Raw genomic sequence first — 13,007 nt, forward strand, 5'->3', positions numbered from 1 at the left:
TCCATCTAGATGCCACTCTGTCCATGAACAAGCAAGTCAGCGCTATTGTTTCTGCCTCCGCCCTCAGCACCAAACTCATTAACGCCATCAAACCCTTCCTAATCAAGGTCAACTGTCTCTCCATAGCTAGGGGCCAAGCTTGATTATTGCCACGCAATACTCGCCGGCTCATCCAGAAAAAACAAATAGGCTCCAAACCACTCAATATAACGCACTAAGAGCAGCCCTAAGCATACCAAAAATAGATCACATTTCTCAAGCAAGAAAATCTGCACACTGGCTTCCAATCAAAGACTGCATCACAGTTAAAATTCTCCCCACTGCACACAAATGCATCAACCTCACCGCACCATCCTATCTCTCAGACTATCTAGACCCACCTCAACCAGGCCAACTAGAACCTACTACACTAACCAACTCACCAACCCACATATCCACAGAGCCAAAGCAGGAGGAATAGGCTTCCCATACCTAGACCAAGTTATGGAATGCGCTCCCTTCTGCACTTAAGGCAGAAACGTCCCTCCTTGCTTTTCGCAAAAATCTCAAAACTGCTCTTTTTAATTAAACCTCTCCACTAGCTTCGCTACAAACTGTCTGTTCCTCAATGAGTACTCTACTTTGCCTGCGACCACTGTAACTAAGTTGTGCTTCTGCTGTCGATGTAACTAAGTTGTGACCTCCTTTTACTGCTACCTATGTAACTAAGTTGTCACCCCCTTATGTAACCAGTGCCACGATACTTCCGAGCTGTTGCACGCTTTACAAATCCAAATAAATAAATAAATAAGTAAATAAATAAGAGGAACTTGCTTAAAAGGCAAGGGTTTTGGGACTAGAGACAGAGTCGACCACTGGGAGAAAGACCGGACGAAGAAACCGTGAACGAAGCTTGCTGCATCCTCCTGGAACTTTGAACTGCCCGGTGAAGCCCTGCTGCTGTGCTGAAACTCCTTTTTTCTGATTGACGAGAAGCTCTGGAAGGGACGACTTCATTTGGGTTAGTGGGACCAACTAACCCCGAGAAACTCCACTGGACAATCCTCCCTGATTGGCTGTACTTCTTCGCTGCTGCAAGAACCGAGTGCCAAGGGTTTAGAAATCCATAGACTAGTGCAACGTCTGCAACCCATCCAGAAGCTCCAGGAGTCTCCCAAGGACCCTCCAGAAGCAGGACGACCAGAGGTTGAGTCCCCTCACCAGAGTGCAGGACCCAGGGAGTGAAGGAAGCCCAACCAGTATCTGAGATCCGCTGTGGTTCTGTTTACCGAGCGTTGAAACCGCGAAGTGCTGCTGATCCGAAAAAAGCCTGAAGCCGCTGACGACCCCCAAATTGCTGCCGCAGGAGTCTTACAGACATCGTCCCTCTTGTCCCCACGACTGAGGCTCAGGAACCCAGGATCTGCATTGCTGCAACAGGACAGAATTCAGCTGACCACTCTTCTTCAAACCAGAGGTACTGTTTAGACTTGGGGCACTTACCTCATTGTCTTGAGCTTTGCTTTTTCCAGTTGAGAGTGGCAGTGGCTTACCCTTAGAGTTGATTCTAACTCTGCTTTTCACAAGTGTAACAGCTTGTAACCCTACAAGTGATTTCTACAAAACTCTAACTTTGTGAGAGACTTTTATTAACTAAGAAGTGCCTCAGCTCCATTGACGGTGCTCCAATTGACTTTGTCTGCCCTGGCTCCCTGCAGACTCTTCTAGTTCATTGACTTTGATATTTCTGTCCCGAATAGGTGGTTAAACGTTTTAGACTGTTATTGCTGGGAAAGGCTTGTCTAGGCTTCATCGGAAGATTTAAGTATACTCACATGCCCATAGAACCGGTTTAATCTTTTTCCTTCTGTTTAACCTTCCCTTTCTGCAACCTCAGCATCTGCAAAGTATAACTAGCGATACATAAATGGTATCACTGTCCTTGTGAATAAAGTCACGTGCGGGTGTAGGAAGTGCATAAGAAGCATATCCAAAGAGTAGCCACTAACATGGGCTGAATCTGAAAAGTATTTTTAAGTATATTTGATTGTTACATATCTTACCCCTTTTAAAGAATGCTTATTTAAAAAGTGAAGTTAAATAAATAACTATAACAGAAACCTTGAGTGTAAGGGTTACTTGGTTACTTGTAAATAAGAAGTTTATTGCTACAGCTCACATTTACCCCTCTTGAGATAGGCCTGTCTGCTCAGTCACACTACCAACGTGTGTAGTACAGACCTATACCAAAAGGTGGGTTACATAATACCAAGCAGATAAGTGTTGTGTAGTCTCACCCAGTGTTACTACATCAATTCTTACCCAACAGTTCTCTCCCGAATATTTAACATCTGCGCCCAGATGCAGTTTATTCTGCCAGTCTCTATTTCTGTGTAATATAAATCCACATACAAAATCCAAACTGGAAGTTAATGAGCTTTATGATCAACAATGCCTCATTCAATTACTTATGGAGAAGCCATTCCTCTGGTTCTGCTTTGACTGCTTATCGCCTCCCTTCAACCACATTGGTGGGCTCGACTTGTGAATGTTTCCTTCGGTCAGTTCAAACTCCACCATGGAGGCGGACTCGATGACTGTCCAGCAATATCTGATGTTTGATGTTCTCAGTAGTTTCAGTGATTCTCTAGAATGCCAGCCTTTTCTGGAGTGTCCCAGTGGCGATGCTCTAAAAAACTTGAAGCATCTACTTCTGGTTAATTTCACTCATTGCTCTTGCTTTTTTCAGCAAGCGTGTCTTTGTAATGTAAGAGTGAAATTTCATCACTGCATCCCTTGGGACTGCATCACCTCAAGCTTGTTGGCCCACTCTATGGATCATTTGCAGGGTTATCCTTTCCTTCTCCAACTCAGGAGCAAGGTGCTTAAAAACCTTTCGAGCTGATCCAGTCAGGTTAGTCCGTCAGCACCTACATTCAGGCCCCTTAGTTGCAGGTTGTACTGGCCGTAGCAGCTTTCCAAGTCTTTGATGTTGCCTAGCACCTTTACTTCTGCATAATCTTTTAGGTGATGTGACGAGACACTAGGTGTCGTCACTTTCCCCCAGGATGAAGACATTTCCAATGAGGCTCGGGAGGTGTGGCCGCTACCCAATATTCCCCCTAAGGGTGGTTCAATGTGGTAGAACCTCATGGGGAGGCACTGCCCTCTTGGGCACAAGGACGACCACCTGGGGTATGGCCCAGCAAACACCACTGCACCAACACATACTGTAGCACCTCTTTCCTCAGCTAACCTCTTTTTAGCTAGTAGACCCATTGTATTATTATAATGCAGAAGATCTCAGTGTGACCACAAGTAACCACGAAGAACATGGGAACCATGAAGATCGCCAATTATAGAGGTACTGGTACGAGGTGGCCCAGTGAAGGCAGGGGGATTGGGACAGAGAGAAAAAGGACTTACACAATGGATTGAATGGGACCTTGCTACATTGTATAAAAACTGACAATGGATTAAGTAATGTGTCAAGCCCAGCCGGGATAGGCTGGGAGTACGTAACTCGTCCAACGCAGGAGTTTGAACTCATTGGCAGACCTGAGGAAGGAGAGTATGGAGGACGCTGGCAGTCGGCCGATTGAGCTTCGGGGCAGGACTGCAGGAGCGGGCCTCTGCAACCAGCCCGAGGGAAAGCAGTCGGTGGAGTGGCCACCCAACAACAGATGGCAGCCTGAAGAGCTTGCAGAAGCCAGCTGGAAGACCACTGTCGCTGGTAGCCCAGCCGATGAACATACACCCTAATCAAGGTAACGGGTGGTGGGGGAGACCCGAAGGGGGCGCTGCAGCGCAAGTAAAGCAGGCTATGGTCAACTCCCTTCAACCCTGTGGGACCAGTGCCCAGGGGACCTCAAGAGGCCCAACGTGCAGCAGAGCTCCAATCTTCGCCCCAGTGGCTGCACCAATAAGTCCACTGACCACCAGGGAAGGATAGAGGACCGCTACCATCAAGAATATTGCATCCAAGGAAACCCTCCTCGTTCCAGTGGCTGTACCAATAAGCCCACTGACCACCAGGGAAGGATAGAGGACCGCTACCATCAAGAATACTGCATCAGAGGAATTCTTCCTCGTCCCAGTGGGTGTACTGAGCACCAGGGTATCCTCATCGAAGTGGCAGGCATAAGCCCACTACTCATAAGGGAGGTGAAGTGTACAACGTGTGCATCCGAGGAAAGCTTATGACAAACCAGTGGCAAACCCAAATCCAGTGACCACCAGAGAAGGGCTAAGGACACAATAATACAGCGTTCAAGAAGAACTCTCAGCATCCACCAGTAGAATGGAGCCAGAACTTGTGTTATTAGATATTCTTAGTTGTAGAGTGTAAGAGCTAGAGAGGCTAAGGTTGGTGTCCCCGGATATACTTTGATTTAGCCTCTTTTCAGAGATATCTATTCCCCCTCACCCCCCTTTGTTCAGCTGTTGGTGACCAGTATTTTGTCAAAGATTTCCCTGTTCAGAGCTGTGGGGTTCCTTCACCGCTTCTCTTTTCATGCTGTGAATGTTTATTGGAGAAAAGGCTACCACCTCCCCCGACTGATGGAGCACTCCTGTGGCGCCCCTCCCAGAGGTATAAACGTTCCCCTTCTTCAGGGAAGTGCCAGGAGCCTTAATATTGCATTTGAATTGGAGTTTGGATTGGCACCTATTTGCAGAGCTTTTTCTTCTGGGCCTTAACAGTGCCACCAACAGTGACGGTCAGGGCCTCTCCATTTCCTCCACTCTTCTTTATTCATATTTCCACAAAGTAGTGGGTGCATTATTTCCCCAGCACTATGGTTCCTTCGCTGAGCCATCATGCCCATCCCTAATGGGCTGCGTTGTGCTGTTCGTGCGGTGTGTCTACCATCACACCGCACAGAGCTCTCACCGTTCAACAGCGGTGCGTCACAAATGAGCGCTTCTCACCTTTGGCTCATCTTTGGTCCAGTTGCCACCGATTCTGCAACTTCTATTTGCTCTGCTTTTCCGTATATGATAGGTTATCACTTTGCCAAGCAAGCCTGACCCACTCAATTGCATTTCATGGTCCTGCTTTCTCTCAGCTTGCGCCAGAGGACAGTAATTTTCAGCATGCTGTTGTCCTCCGTGGTCAGTTCTCTGCTGCCGCCACCTCAGGAACCGTTAGCCCCCTTTTGTCTCCACTCCCTTCGGGTCAGTACATTCATTCTCCTTTTAGCTGCTGGGACTGTTGTGATTTTCCTGCATCTACGGGGAGAGCGCTGTGTCTACAGGAGCTCTACACCTGTGCTGCCATCTTGGCCCTCCATCATAAGGACACATCTTTAAGACTAATCCAACTAGAAGCGCCTTAATTTTGACTACCTGTACAACTATACAGATTACCTACTTACATAAGCGTTTGTCATTTTCAAGGAAACTTAGCTGATTTTTATTACTTCCCTTCCATTTCTCAAGGACTAGTGCATTTTTAAAATGGACACTAAAGTCTCCCAAAATAGTTTAAATATTTTACTTGCATATAAAAGTGTGATATGCTGCTTTGACTTGTGATGTGTATTTTATAAACACTAATGATTTTATAATATGTGCAGACCTTCCTTTATTGTGTACCAATGTGTAACTGGGTGTAACATTGTTCTATTCTGCCAAGAGTGAAGCCAAACTGCTCAGCTTCACATAGCACTGTGGTTTGAACACCAATCCACAGCAGGGATTTGAACAAACTAAACAAGTACAAAAACAATCATGTTTGTGGGATTTGAAGGAAGAGTTTAGTGGGGAAATGTATCTTCTGGCTTGGCCTATACCATCAAATTGGGATTTAACATCAATTATAAAAGGACTTGCACATTTTACTGTTACTTTATGAACCAATGCATATAAATAAGATACTAATATTATAGCTCCATCACCATTATATGTAGTGTGTGTATAATCGAGAGGCTTGCAATGAGGGCTTTACGCCAACAGAAGCAGTACCTGGATGCACCGAAAAGAAACTGGTTAGGATTTATACACATGGTTTTCTCACTCTCAGTACACACCCAGCACTAACAATAGTACTTACGGATCTCCGCCACCTGATAAATCTGTTCCATTTTCTTCAAATTCTGGTAACAAATCTTCTCGATCAAGCAGTTCCTGATACTTCTCTTGATAATCTTCAAATAAGATATGATATAAAAATGTAAAGGAGCAATATCCAATCAGTCATACATCTCAAGCTCAATGGAATAATTTGAAAGAACTACTAAAGTAATGCTCTTTTATAGGTCATTAAAGCAGGATACAGTTTTACTTCACCCACTTCCATAGTAACCAGCCCTATAGAAAGGGTGTATTGCATATTTTTACTCACTAAAAATAGGCACATACTCCCAAAAAATAAAAATAGGGAGTACAAATACTCCCAACTAAAAATAGGAAACAGGAAACGTAGGACCTCGTGCCTCTGCTTTCACTAATACAGCTAAATGGATATGTTTGGACTAATAGTGCACATAGTACTGCATTAAGATGGTACAGTTCTAGCCTGATCGGAAGAAATAAACATATATGTTCTTTAATGTGTATGAACAACTATGTGCAAAGAAATTACAAAAACGTTTCCGTGTTCTAGTTAAAAGATATTTGTAATCACTTATAGAATACTCCCATTGGGAATTCAAATTACATTTTTACCCCCTAAAAATCATTTAACTCCCAACTTGAAAAAATAGTGAGTAAAATACTCCCACTTCCAAATCTTATTTGGAGCACCGATGGTAACCCTTAACAATGCAAGCCCAATGTAGGAAAAAATACAGTCCTTGCAATCCTAGTTCTCCATCAGAGTTATTTGATTATGAAAACAAATACATTATCTCTGTGCATGAGTGGGAACCTTAAATAATCACAAGAAAAAAAGCACTTTGAAACACAGTCCATTTAATAGGAGTCAAAAATGCTCCATGGGTGCCCCTCCATGAGAACGAACACCGCAAAAATGGCTTGTTCTTTGGAATGGTACCCACTCTAGAGTATGCAGCCAAACTTTAGCTCACTGTACCTTTCACAGATGGGAAATATCTATTTGCATATCAGTCTTTGTCCCGCCCACATGGCCAGTCCAGCATCGAAATGCTATGGCAATTCCCTTCTGAACAGGAGTACCAACAGCAACATGTGGGAGGGACAAAAACTGATATGCAAATGGATATTTCCCATCTGTGAAAAGTACATTGAGCTAAAGTGTGGCTGCGGAGTCTAGAGTGGGAACCATCCCAAAGAACATGCAATTTTTGCTGTGTTTGTTCTCATAGAGGGGCGTGCATGACTAATCTTTGAGTTCCCCACCCAATCCCACCCCCTCCCACAACCAAGTGACACTAATCAAAGAGTCCTGGCCTCAGTGATTTCTAATTCTGTCTTTAAGCAAGAAGTTGCTTCATATGTGTTGTTAACTCTTCTTGTGCTTGGAATTTTGCTTGATGGTTCATCTCGGCAATCACTTTAGGTTGTTAGGCTCGTGCTGGGTTGTGGCTCCCTCTCCTCTAGGGGCATCGTTCCTCCTGACCCCTTCGTCCGGGTCTCTACCGCTGCCTCCCCCTCTCGTCCCTGTTTTGGTGTCTAGGTTTCGATGCACTTTCCATCCCCGGGATTGCTTTACCCCGTCCCAATTCGTCCTAAAGGTTTCCGGGTCATCATTAACTATTGCCGTCAATTTGTCCATAAGGAACATATGTTTCAGTTTGTTCTGACATTCCTTTTTACTAGGGGTGTTTGTGCTCTTCCATTTTTGTGCCAGGGCTACCCTCCCCACTCATAACATTGATTCCCACATCCTGGGATATCTATACAACTCAGAGTTCTTCTGTGGTAGGCCTAGTAACATGGTAACGGGTTGTATGGTAGTAGCTCCCCAATGACCTCTTAGATCCATCTCCTCAAATCCCCCCAGTACTTCTGTATCAACGGGCAGTGCCACCACATGTGCCCCCTTGTGCCCACATCCCCTCAGGCATTTCGGCAAGACCCCCACAAACATCTTTGATAGCTTTAGCGGGTCTCGGTGCCTTCCCTGCAAGACTTTGAAATTGTGTTCCAGGTCTGCCGTAAATAGGTTTCCATGAAAGTCTATCCTAATACCTTCTTCCATGCCTCCTATGTTCGTCCCAAAATTGCCGAAACCCTCTCCTTTCTGTGAGTTTATTAGTATTTAGTATTTTGTACAATCTAGACACCATACCCCTCCTAGAGCCGGTCGAGTCTCATGCTTTCCCGAAAGAGGTTAGCGTTCTCGTGAGCTTTTGCTCCCACTTTTGGTCCACTAGAATGCCCTTCCGCCGGAGATATTGAAATATGGAGATCATACCCGGGCCCAGTACCCCTCCCACTTCCTTGTATGACAGGAACTCGCCTTCCCTGAAGAGTTGGCCCACCCTTTCTATGCCCCTGTCTGACCAATACTGTGCTTTTCTGAAACCCTTGTTTCCCAGCCTTATCACAGGGCCCCATAAGGAGACCAATGGGAAGGGCCATGTCGTGAGGTGCTCTGTATGTTTCCCTTCCCTCCAAGTTGACCAAAGTACCACTAGAGTCGGATGGTGCAGGAGTTTACCCGGGATGGATCTTCGTGGTGCCCACAGAAGATCCTGTATCTTGAGGGGGTGCGTGTCCTTGTCTTCCAAGTAAGTCCAGTAAGTATTTGCGTTGTCTCTAATGTGTTCAGGGAGTACCCGTAATTGGGCTGCCCAAAAATAAAGACGGAGGTCTGGTAGACCGAACCCCCCCCCTTCCTCCCGCGGGAGAGTGAGGGTCGTTCTTAGTCCTCTGGGTTTTCCCCTGCCATATGAAAGCCTGGATTGCTTTTTGGAGGTCACTGAAGGTCTGGCCAGGGACCTGTGATGGGAGGGACGTAAAGAGGTAAAGACGTCTCGGTAGGATGTTCATCTTCACTGCCATCATGCGGCAGTACCAAGACAAGATCACGAGGTATCCCAGAATGTCATCCGCAAATAAGGAGAGCTTGAATTCTACCTCACCCCTCTGTATTCCCCGGGTGTGTTCTTATGGCTAGGGCGAGGGGCTCCATCGTTAGGGTGTATATTAATGGTTAAAGGGGGCACCCCTGCCTTGTACCCCTCAATAGGTTGAACGGGCCGAGAGCTCTCCGTTCACCTGCACTTTTTCTGTAGGGGCCCTGTACAGGGCTGCTATCCACTTACACATGTGCTCCCCAAAGCCCAGCTTTTGGAGGACTAACATCATGTACTGCCATTCGACTCTGTCGAAAGCCTTTTCTGAGTCTATAGAGAGCAGGCATGCGTCGAGGTCTGACTCTTGCGTATAATGGATCAAGTCTATTGTCTTCCGGATATTGTCTGACCCTTGATGGCCCCTTAAGAATCCCACCTGGTTCCCGTGGACTATGGTTGGCATGATCCCCTCCATCCTTTTACCGAGTATTTTCACTAGGATTTTAACATCCGTGTTTAGTAGCGATATAGGTCTGTACGAAGAACATTTGGCAGGATACTCCCCCCCCCCCCTCCTTGGGTATGGACACTATGATTGTCCCCATCATCGTTTCGGGTAAGATGTTGCCCGCCAGAACTGCATTAAATACCTTGGCTAAGTGTGGGACCAGAGTGGAGCAAAACATTTTATAGAATTTCACCGAGAATCCATCTTCCCCTGGAGAGGTGCCTCCTTTCATTCCCTTGATTATCCATACTATATCCTCTGCCTCTATCGGGGCCTCTAGGTTCTCCGATACCTCCCTCGTTAGGCCCGCAAGTGGGATTGTTCTGAGGAAGTCCTCAATTTGTGCCTCCTCACCTTCGAATTCCGACTTGTACAAGTTCTCATGTTACCTTTGAAAGGCCGTCCCTATACTCTGGGTATCATGGCTTAATCTCCCGTCCCCTGATTTCGTGGCTCTCACCATCTTACTTTTCTGGGCCTCCCTGAGGTTCCACGCCAGAATCCTGTCCACTCAATCCCGCTTTTCGTAGTATTTTTGTTTGAGCAACTGAAGGCTTCTCTCTGTTTTATTCAACAGAAGTTCTTTCAGCTGGGTCCTATGTTGCTTAAGGGCTATCACCTGTTCTAGGGAGATTCGACTGTCCGGGGTGCGTCCCGGCTGTAACTCTGCTATCTACTCCCGAAGGGTTTTTTCTTGTGCCTCCCTTTCGCTTTTCTTCTGCGCCCCAGTTTTGATAAGGACCCCCCCGTATCATTGCCTTGAAGGCGTTCCATACTATATGTGGGCTAACTTCCCCGTTATCATTAAGGGCGAAGTATCCCACTATGTTGTCTAGAATCATTCTCGCCGTCACCTCGTCTTTGAGAAGGGCATCGTTACACTTCCATCTCCCTTTTCTTTGTTTACACCCCCAACAGCATGATTCTCACCAAGTCATGATCAGACCAGGGGACTGGGTCAACCCTGTGGTCTGTGACAAAGGGAAGTAGTGAGTTGTCTATCAGGATGTAATCGATCCTGGAGAAGGACTTGTGCGTCTTTGAATAATACATGAATGGTGGATGCCCCGTGAACCCGCTCGGCAGCGTATCGTCAAGATCCAGCTCTTGGTTAACCCTACGAAAGCATTGGGATGCAGGGTCGTCGGGCATCGGGGGAGCGTGAGGTTTTAACTTCTTTCTGTCCCTCGAGGGGTCTAAGACCATATTGAAATCTCCTCCCACTATTAATGTACCGTGAGTGAAGAGCTGGAGCTGATCTCTCACCTTTTCCCAGAATTGACCCAGGGCCTCCCTGGGCCCATAGACTACTGCCAGAGTCAACGGGGTCCCCTGGAGTGAGCCCTTCACAAATAGATACCGGCCTTCCAAGTACTTGAGTGTGGTATCCGTTATAAAACCCATTTCCTTTGCCAACAGTATTGCCACCCCTCTCATTTTAGCTTTATGGGAGGCATGTAGGAACTTCCCTATTCCTCGCCCACTTTATGGAGGGTTCTTTCCCTCTAGCCCAGTGTGTCTCTTGTAGAAATAGGACGTCCTGGCCCACCCTGCGAAACTCTCTACAGATCAGTGATCTCTTAGTAGGGGTATTGAGACATCTAACATTTAGGGAGCCCACCTCCAACACGGGGAGTTGATCAACCATAATTACAGACAGTGTTTCTCTTGAACCCAAACCCCAAGGTGCCAGTTGGTCCTACTTCTCGTTGTCCTCAGTCCTCTTTGGAGGAACCTTGATTGGCCGCGATTCTTTGTTGACTATTGTGTCTCCCCCCTACTCCCCTCCCTACTCCCCTTTCTCCCCCCTCTCTGGATAGATCTTAAACCCCTCTCCCCCTCGCCTCCCCCTGGTGAGGCGCATCCCCAACTGCTCCCCGTAACTCCCCCATCAAACCTATTCCTCTGACCCCCCCTTCTCCCCCCGGCCAGATAGTTTGACCATTGCTGGTACTCAGCCGGGCCACCAACTTGCTTGCCCCTGTTGGGCTACTGGGTAATCTATTTCCATTGAGCCCCCTCTGCCCCCCCAACTGTCATTTAGTTTTCCCCCCTGGTGAATCCCTCATACTTGCTGTTCTCAGAGTGTTTTCATCGCCTTTCCCCGTGGCCCTGACATCGCTTTCAGGACCTGCTCCGGTTCTCTCAACCCTCCAGGCTCCCCTGCTCTCAGTGCCCCAGCAGGGGGGCGGGGGGTGGAGTGTTGAATTTTTTACATTTTTCTAGAGCCTGGGATCTTCTTCCTGTCTCTCGGTCTCCCTTTCCCAGATGCCCCTGCCGATGTGTCCCCCGTCGGTCCTCTCTGGGCTTCCGGATCCTCTACAGATCGCTCTTCTGATGTCCTCCTCTGTGATCAAGGTTGTTCTTTGCCCCATGTATTCGAACTACAGGGAGAAGGGATATCCCCACTTATAGATCACCCCCTTTTCCCTCAGACATTGGGTCGGGGGGCGGCACAGCCTCCTTTTAGCCAGAGTGTATGTGGGGAGGTCCTGGAAAACTGCGATCTTTGCATTGTTGTATGTGATATCCCGAGCTTTCCTGGCCTCCTCCAACAGCTTTGTTTTCTCTGTGTAGTAATGGAATCAGATTAAGATGGAAAGGGGACCTCCCGCTCTGCCCCCGGCCCTGTGTGCTCTATGGTGGGTTTCGTAGTTGCCTCGTTCCCAAAGAGGAGGGAGATTACATCTCTAACCACTCTATGTATGTCTCTTTCAGTCTCCCATTCCACCTCGGGGACACTGAAGAATCAGAGGTTGTTCCTCCTCTCTTTATTTTCAAAGTCGTCCATTTGCCTGGCTCTCTCATCTCTCTTTTCCAAAGCCACTAGTGATTGGTTAGTCGCAAGCTGAAGCAATCTGTCCTCCACTTCGTCCACCCTCTGGTCCATTTTCTCAAATTGGGCTATCTCTGACCGCATGTCTCTTATTTCCTGCAGTACTGAAGCAAAGCCTCTTTCCATTGCTGAGGCAGTTTCCATCGTCCCTCCAAACTGTTCCATCTTACTTTTCAGGTCTGGGCTGCCTAAGACTCCTGAAACCTCCTGGAAACGGTATTCTTGTAGAGCTGCTTTCCAGCTCATGTGGCCCCCCCTCAGTGGTGTGGAGGCGGGTGGCGGTTTTGCGGTATGCCTCTCAGGTTCAACGCTGGGTGTCGTGGAGGCTGACTGCCAGTTTCCGGACGCTATTTACTGGAGGGTGCATCTCCGGTGTCCCTCTTTCAAGATCTGTGCACCTGGGGCTTGTTCCAGGGGTTAGCACCGACGTGGAGCCTATGGGCGTGCACACGCCCCAGGCTGGAGCCGGGGGGCCACCACCCTCGGCTGTCCCAGGCTCCCTTTGTTCACTGTGAATCTTCCTCCCCTTTGGCCCCATCTCCAGGAGGCCGGGCTGCTGGTCTGTGTGTCGGTGCTATCAGGGTGCCGCGCGATGTAGGGGGGGGGGGGGTCACTCGCTGCTCTACTGCTTACTGTTGCCGGCGCGTCTAGCCCCCCCCTCTGCGTGATTGTTATCCCCTTGGAATCTCTCAGCCCCCCAGGGATTCTGCTGGGCTTGCGCGGGGGGTTGAAAAGGATCACC

General features: G+C 47.7%; 1 protein-coding gene across 1 annotated transcript in view; it reads right to left on the reverse strand.

Moving 5' to 3' along the window:
* PAIP1 (poly(A) binding protein interacting protein 1) overlaps positions 1-13,007 on the reverse strand; it is an 816,787-nt gene that overhangs the window by 60,945 nt on the left and 742,835 nt on the right. Inside the window, exon 10 of the mRNA XM_069627237.1 lies at positions 6,032-6,125. Within this exon, the coding sequence (XP_069483338.1) occupies positions 6,032-6,125 (94 nt within the window). The remainder of the gene's footprint in view (positions 1-6,031; positions 6,126-13,007) is intronic.

Source organism: Ambystoma mexicanum, chromosome 6p (assembly GCF_040938575.1).
Source record: "Ambystoma mexicanum isolate Mex_15411 chromosome 6p, UKY_AmexF1_1, whole genome shotgun sequence".
Taxonomy (NCBI): Eukaryota; Metazoa; Chordata; class Amphibia; order Caudata; family Ambystomatidae; genus Ambystoma; species Ambystoma mexicanum.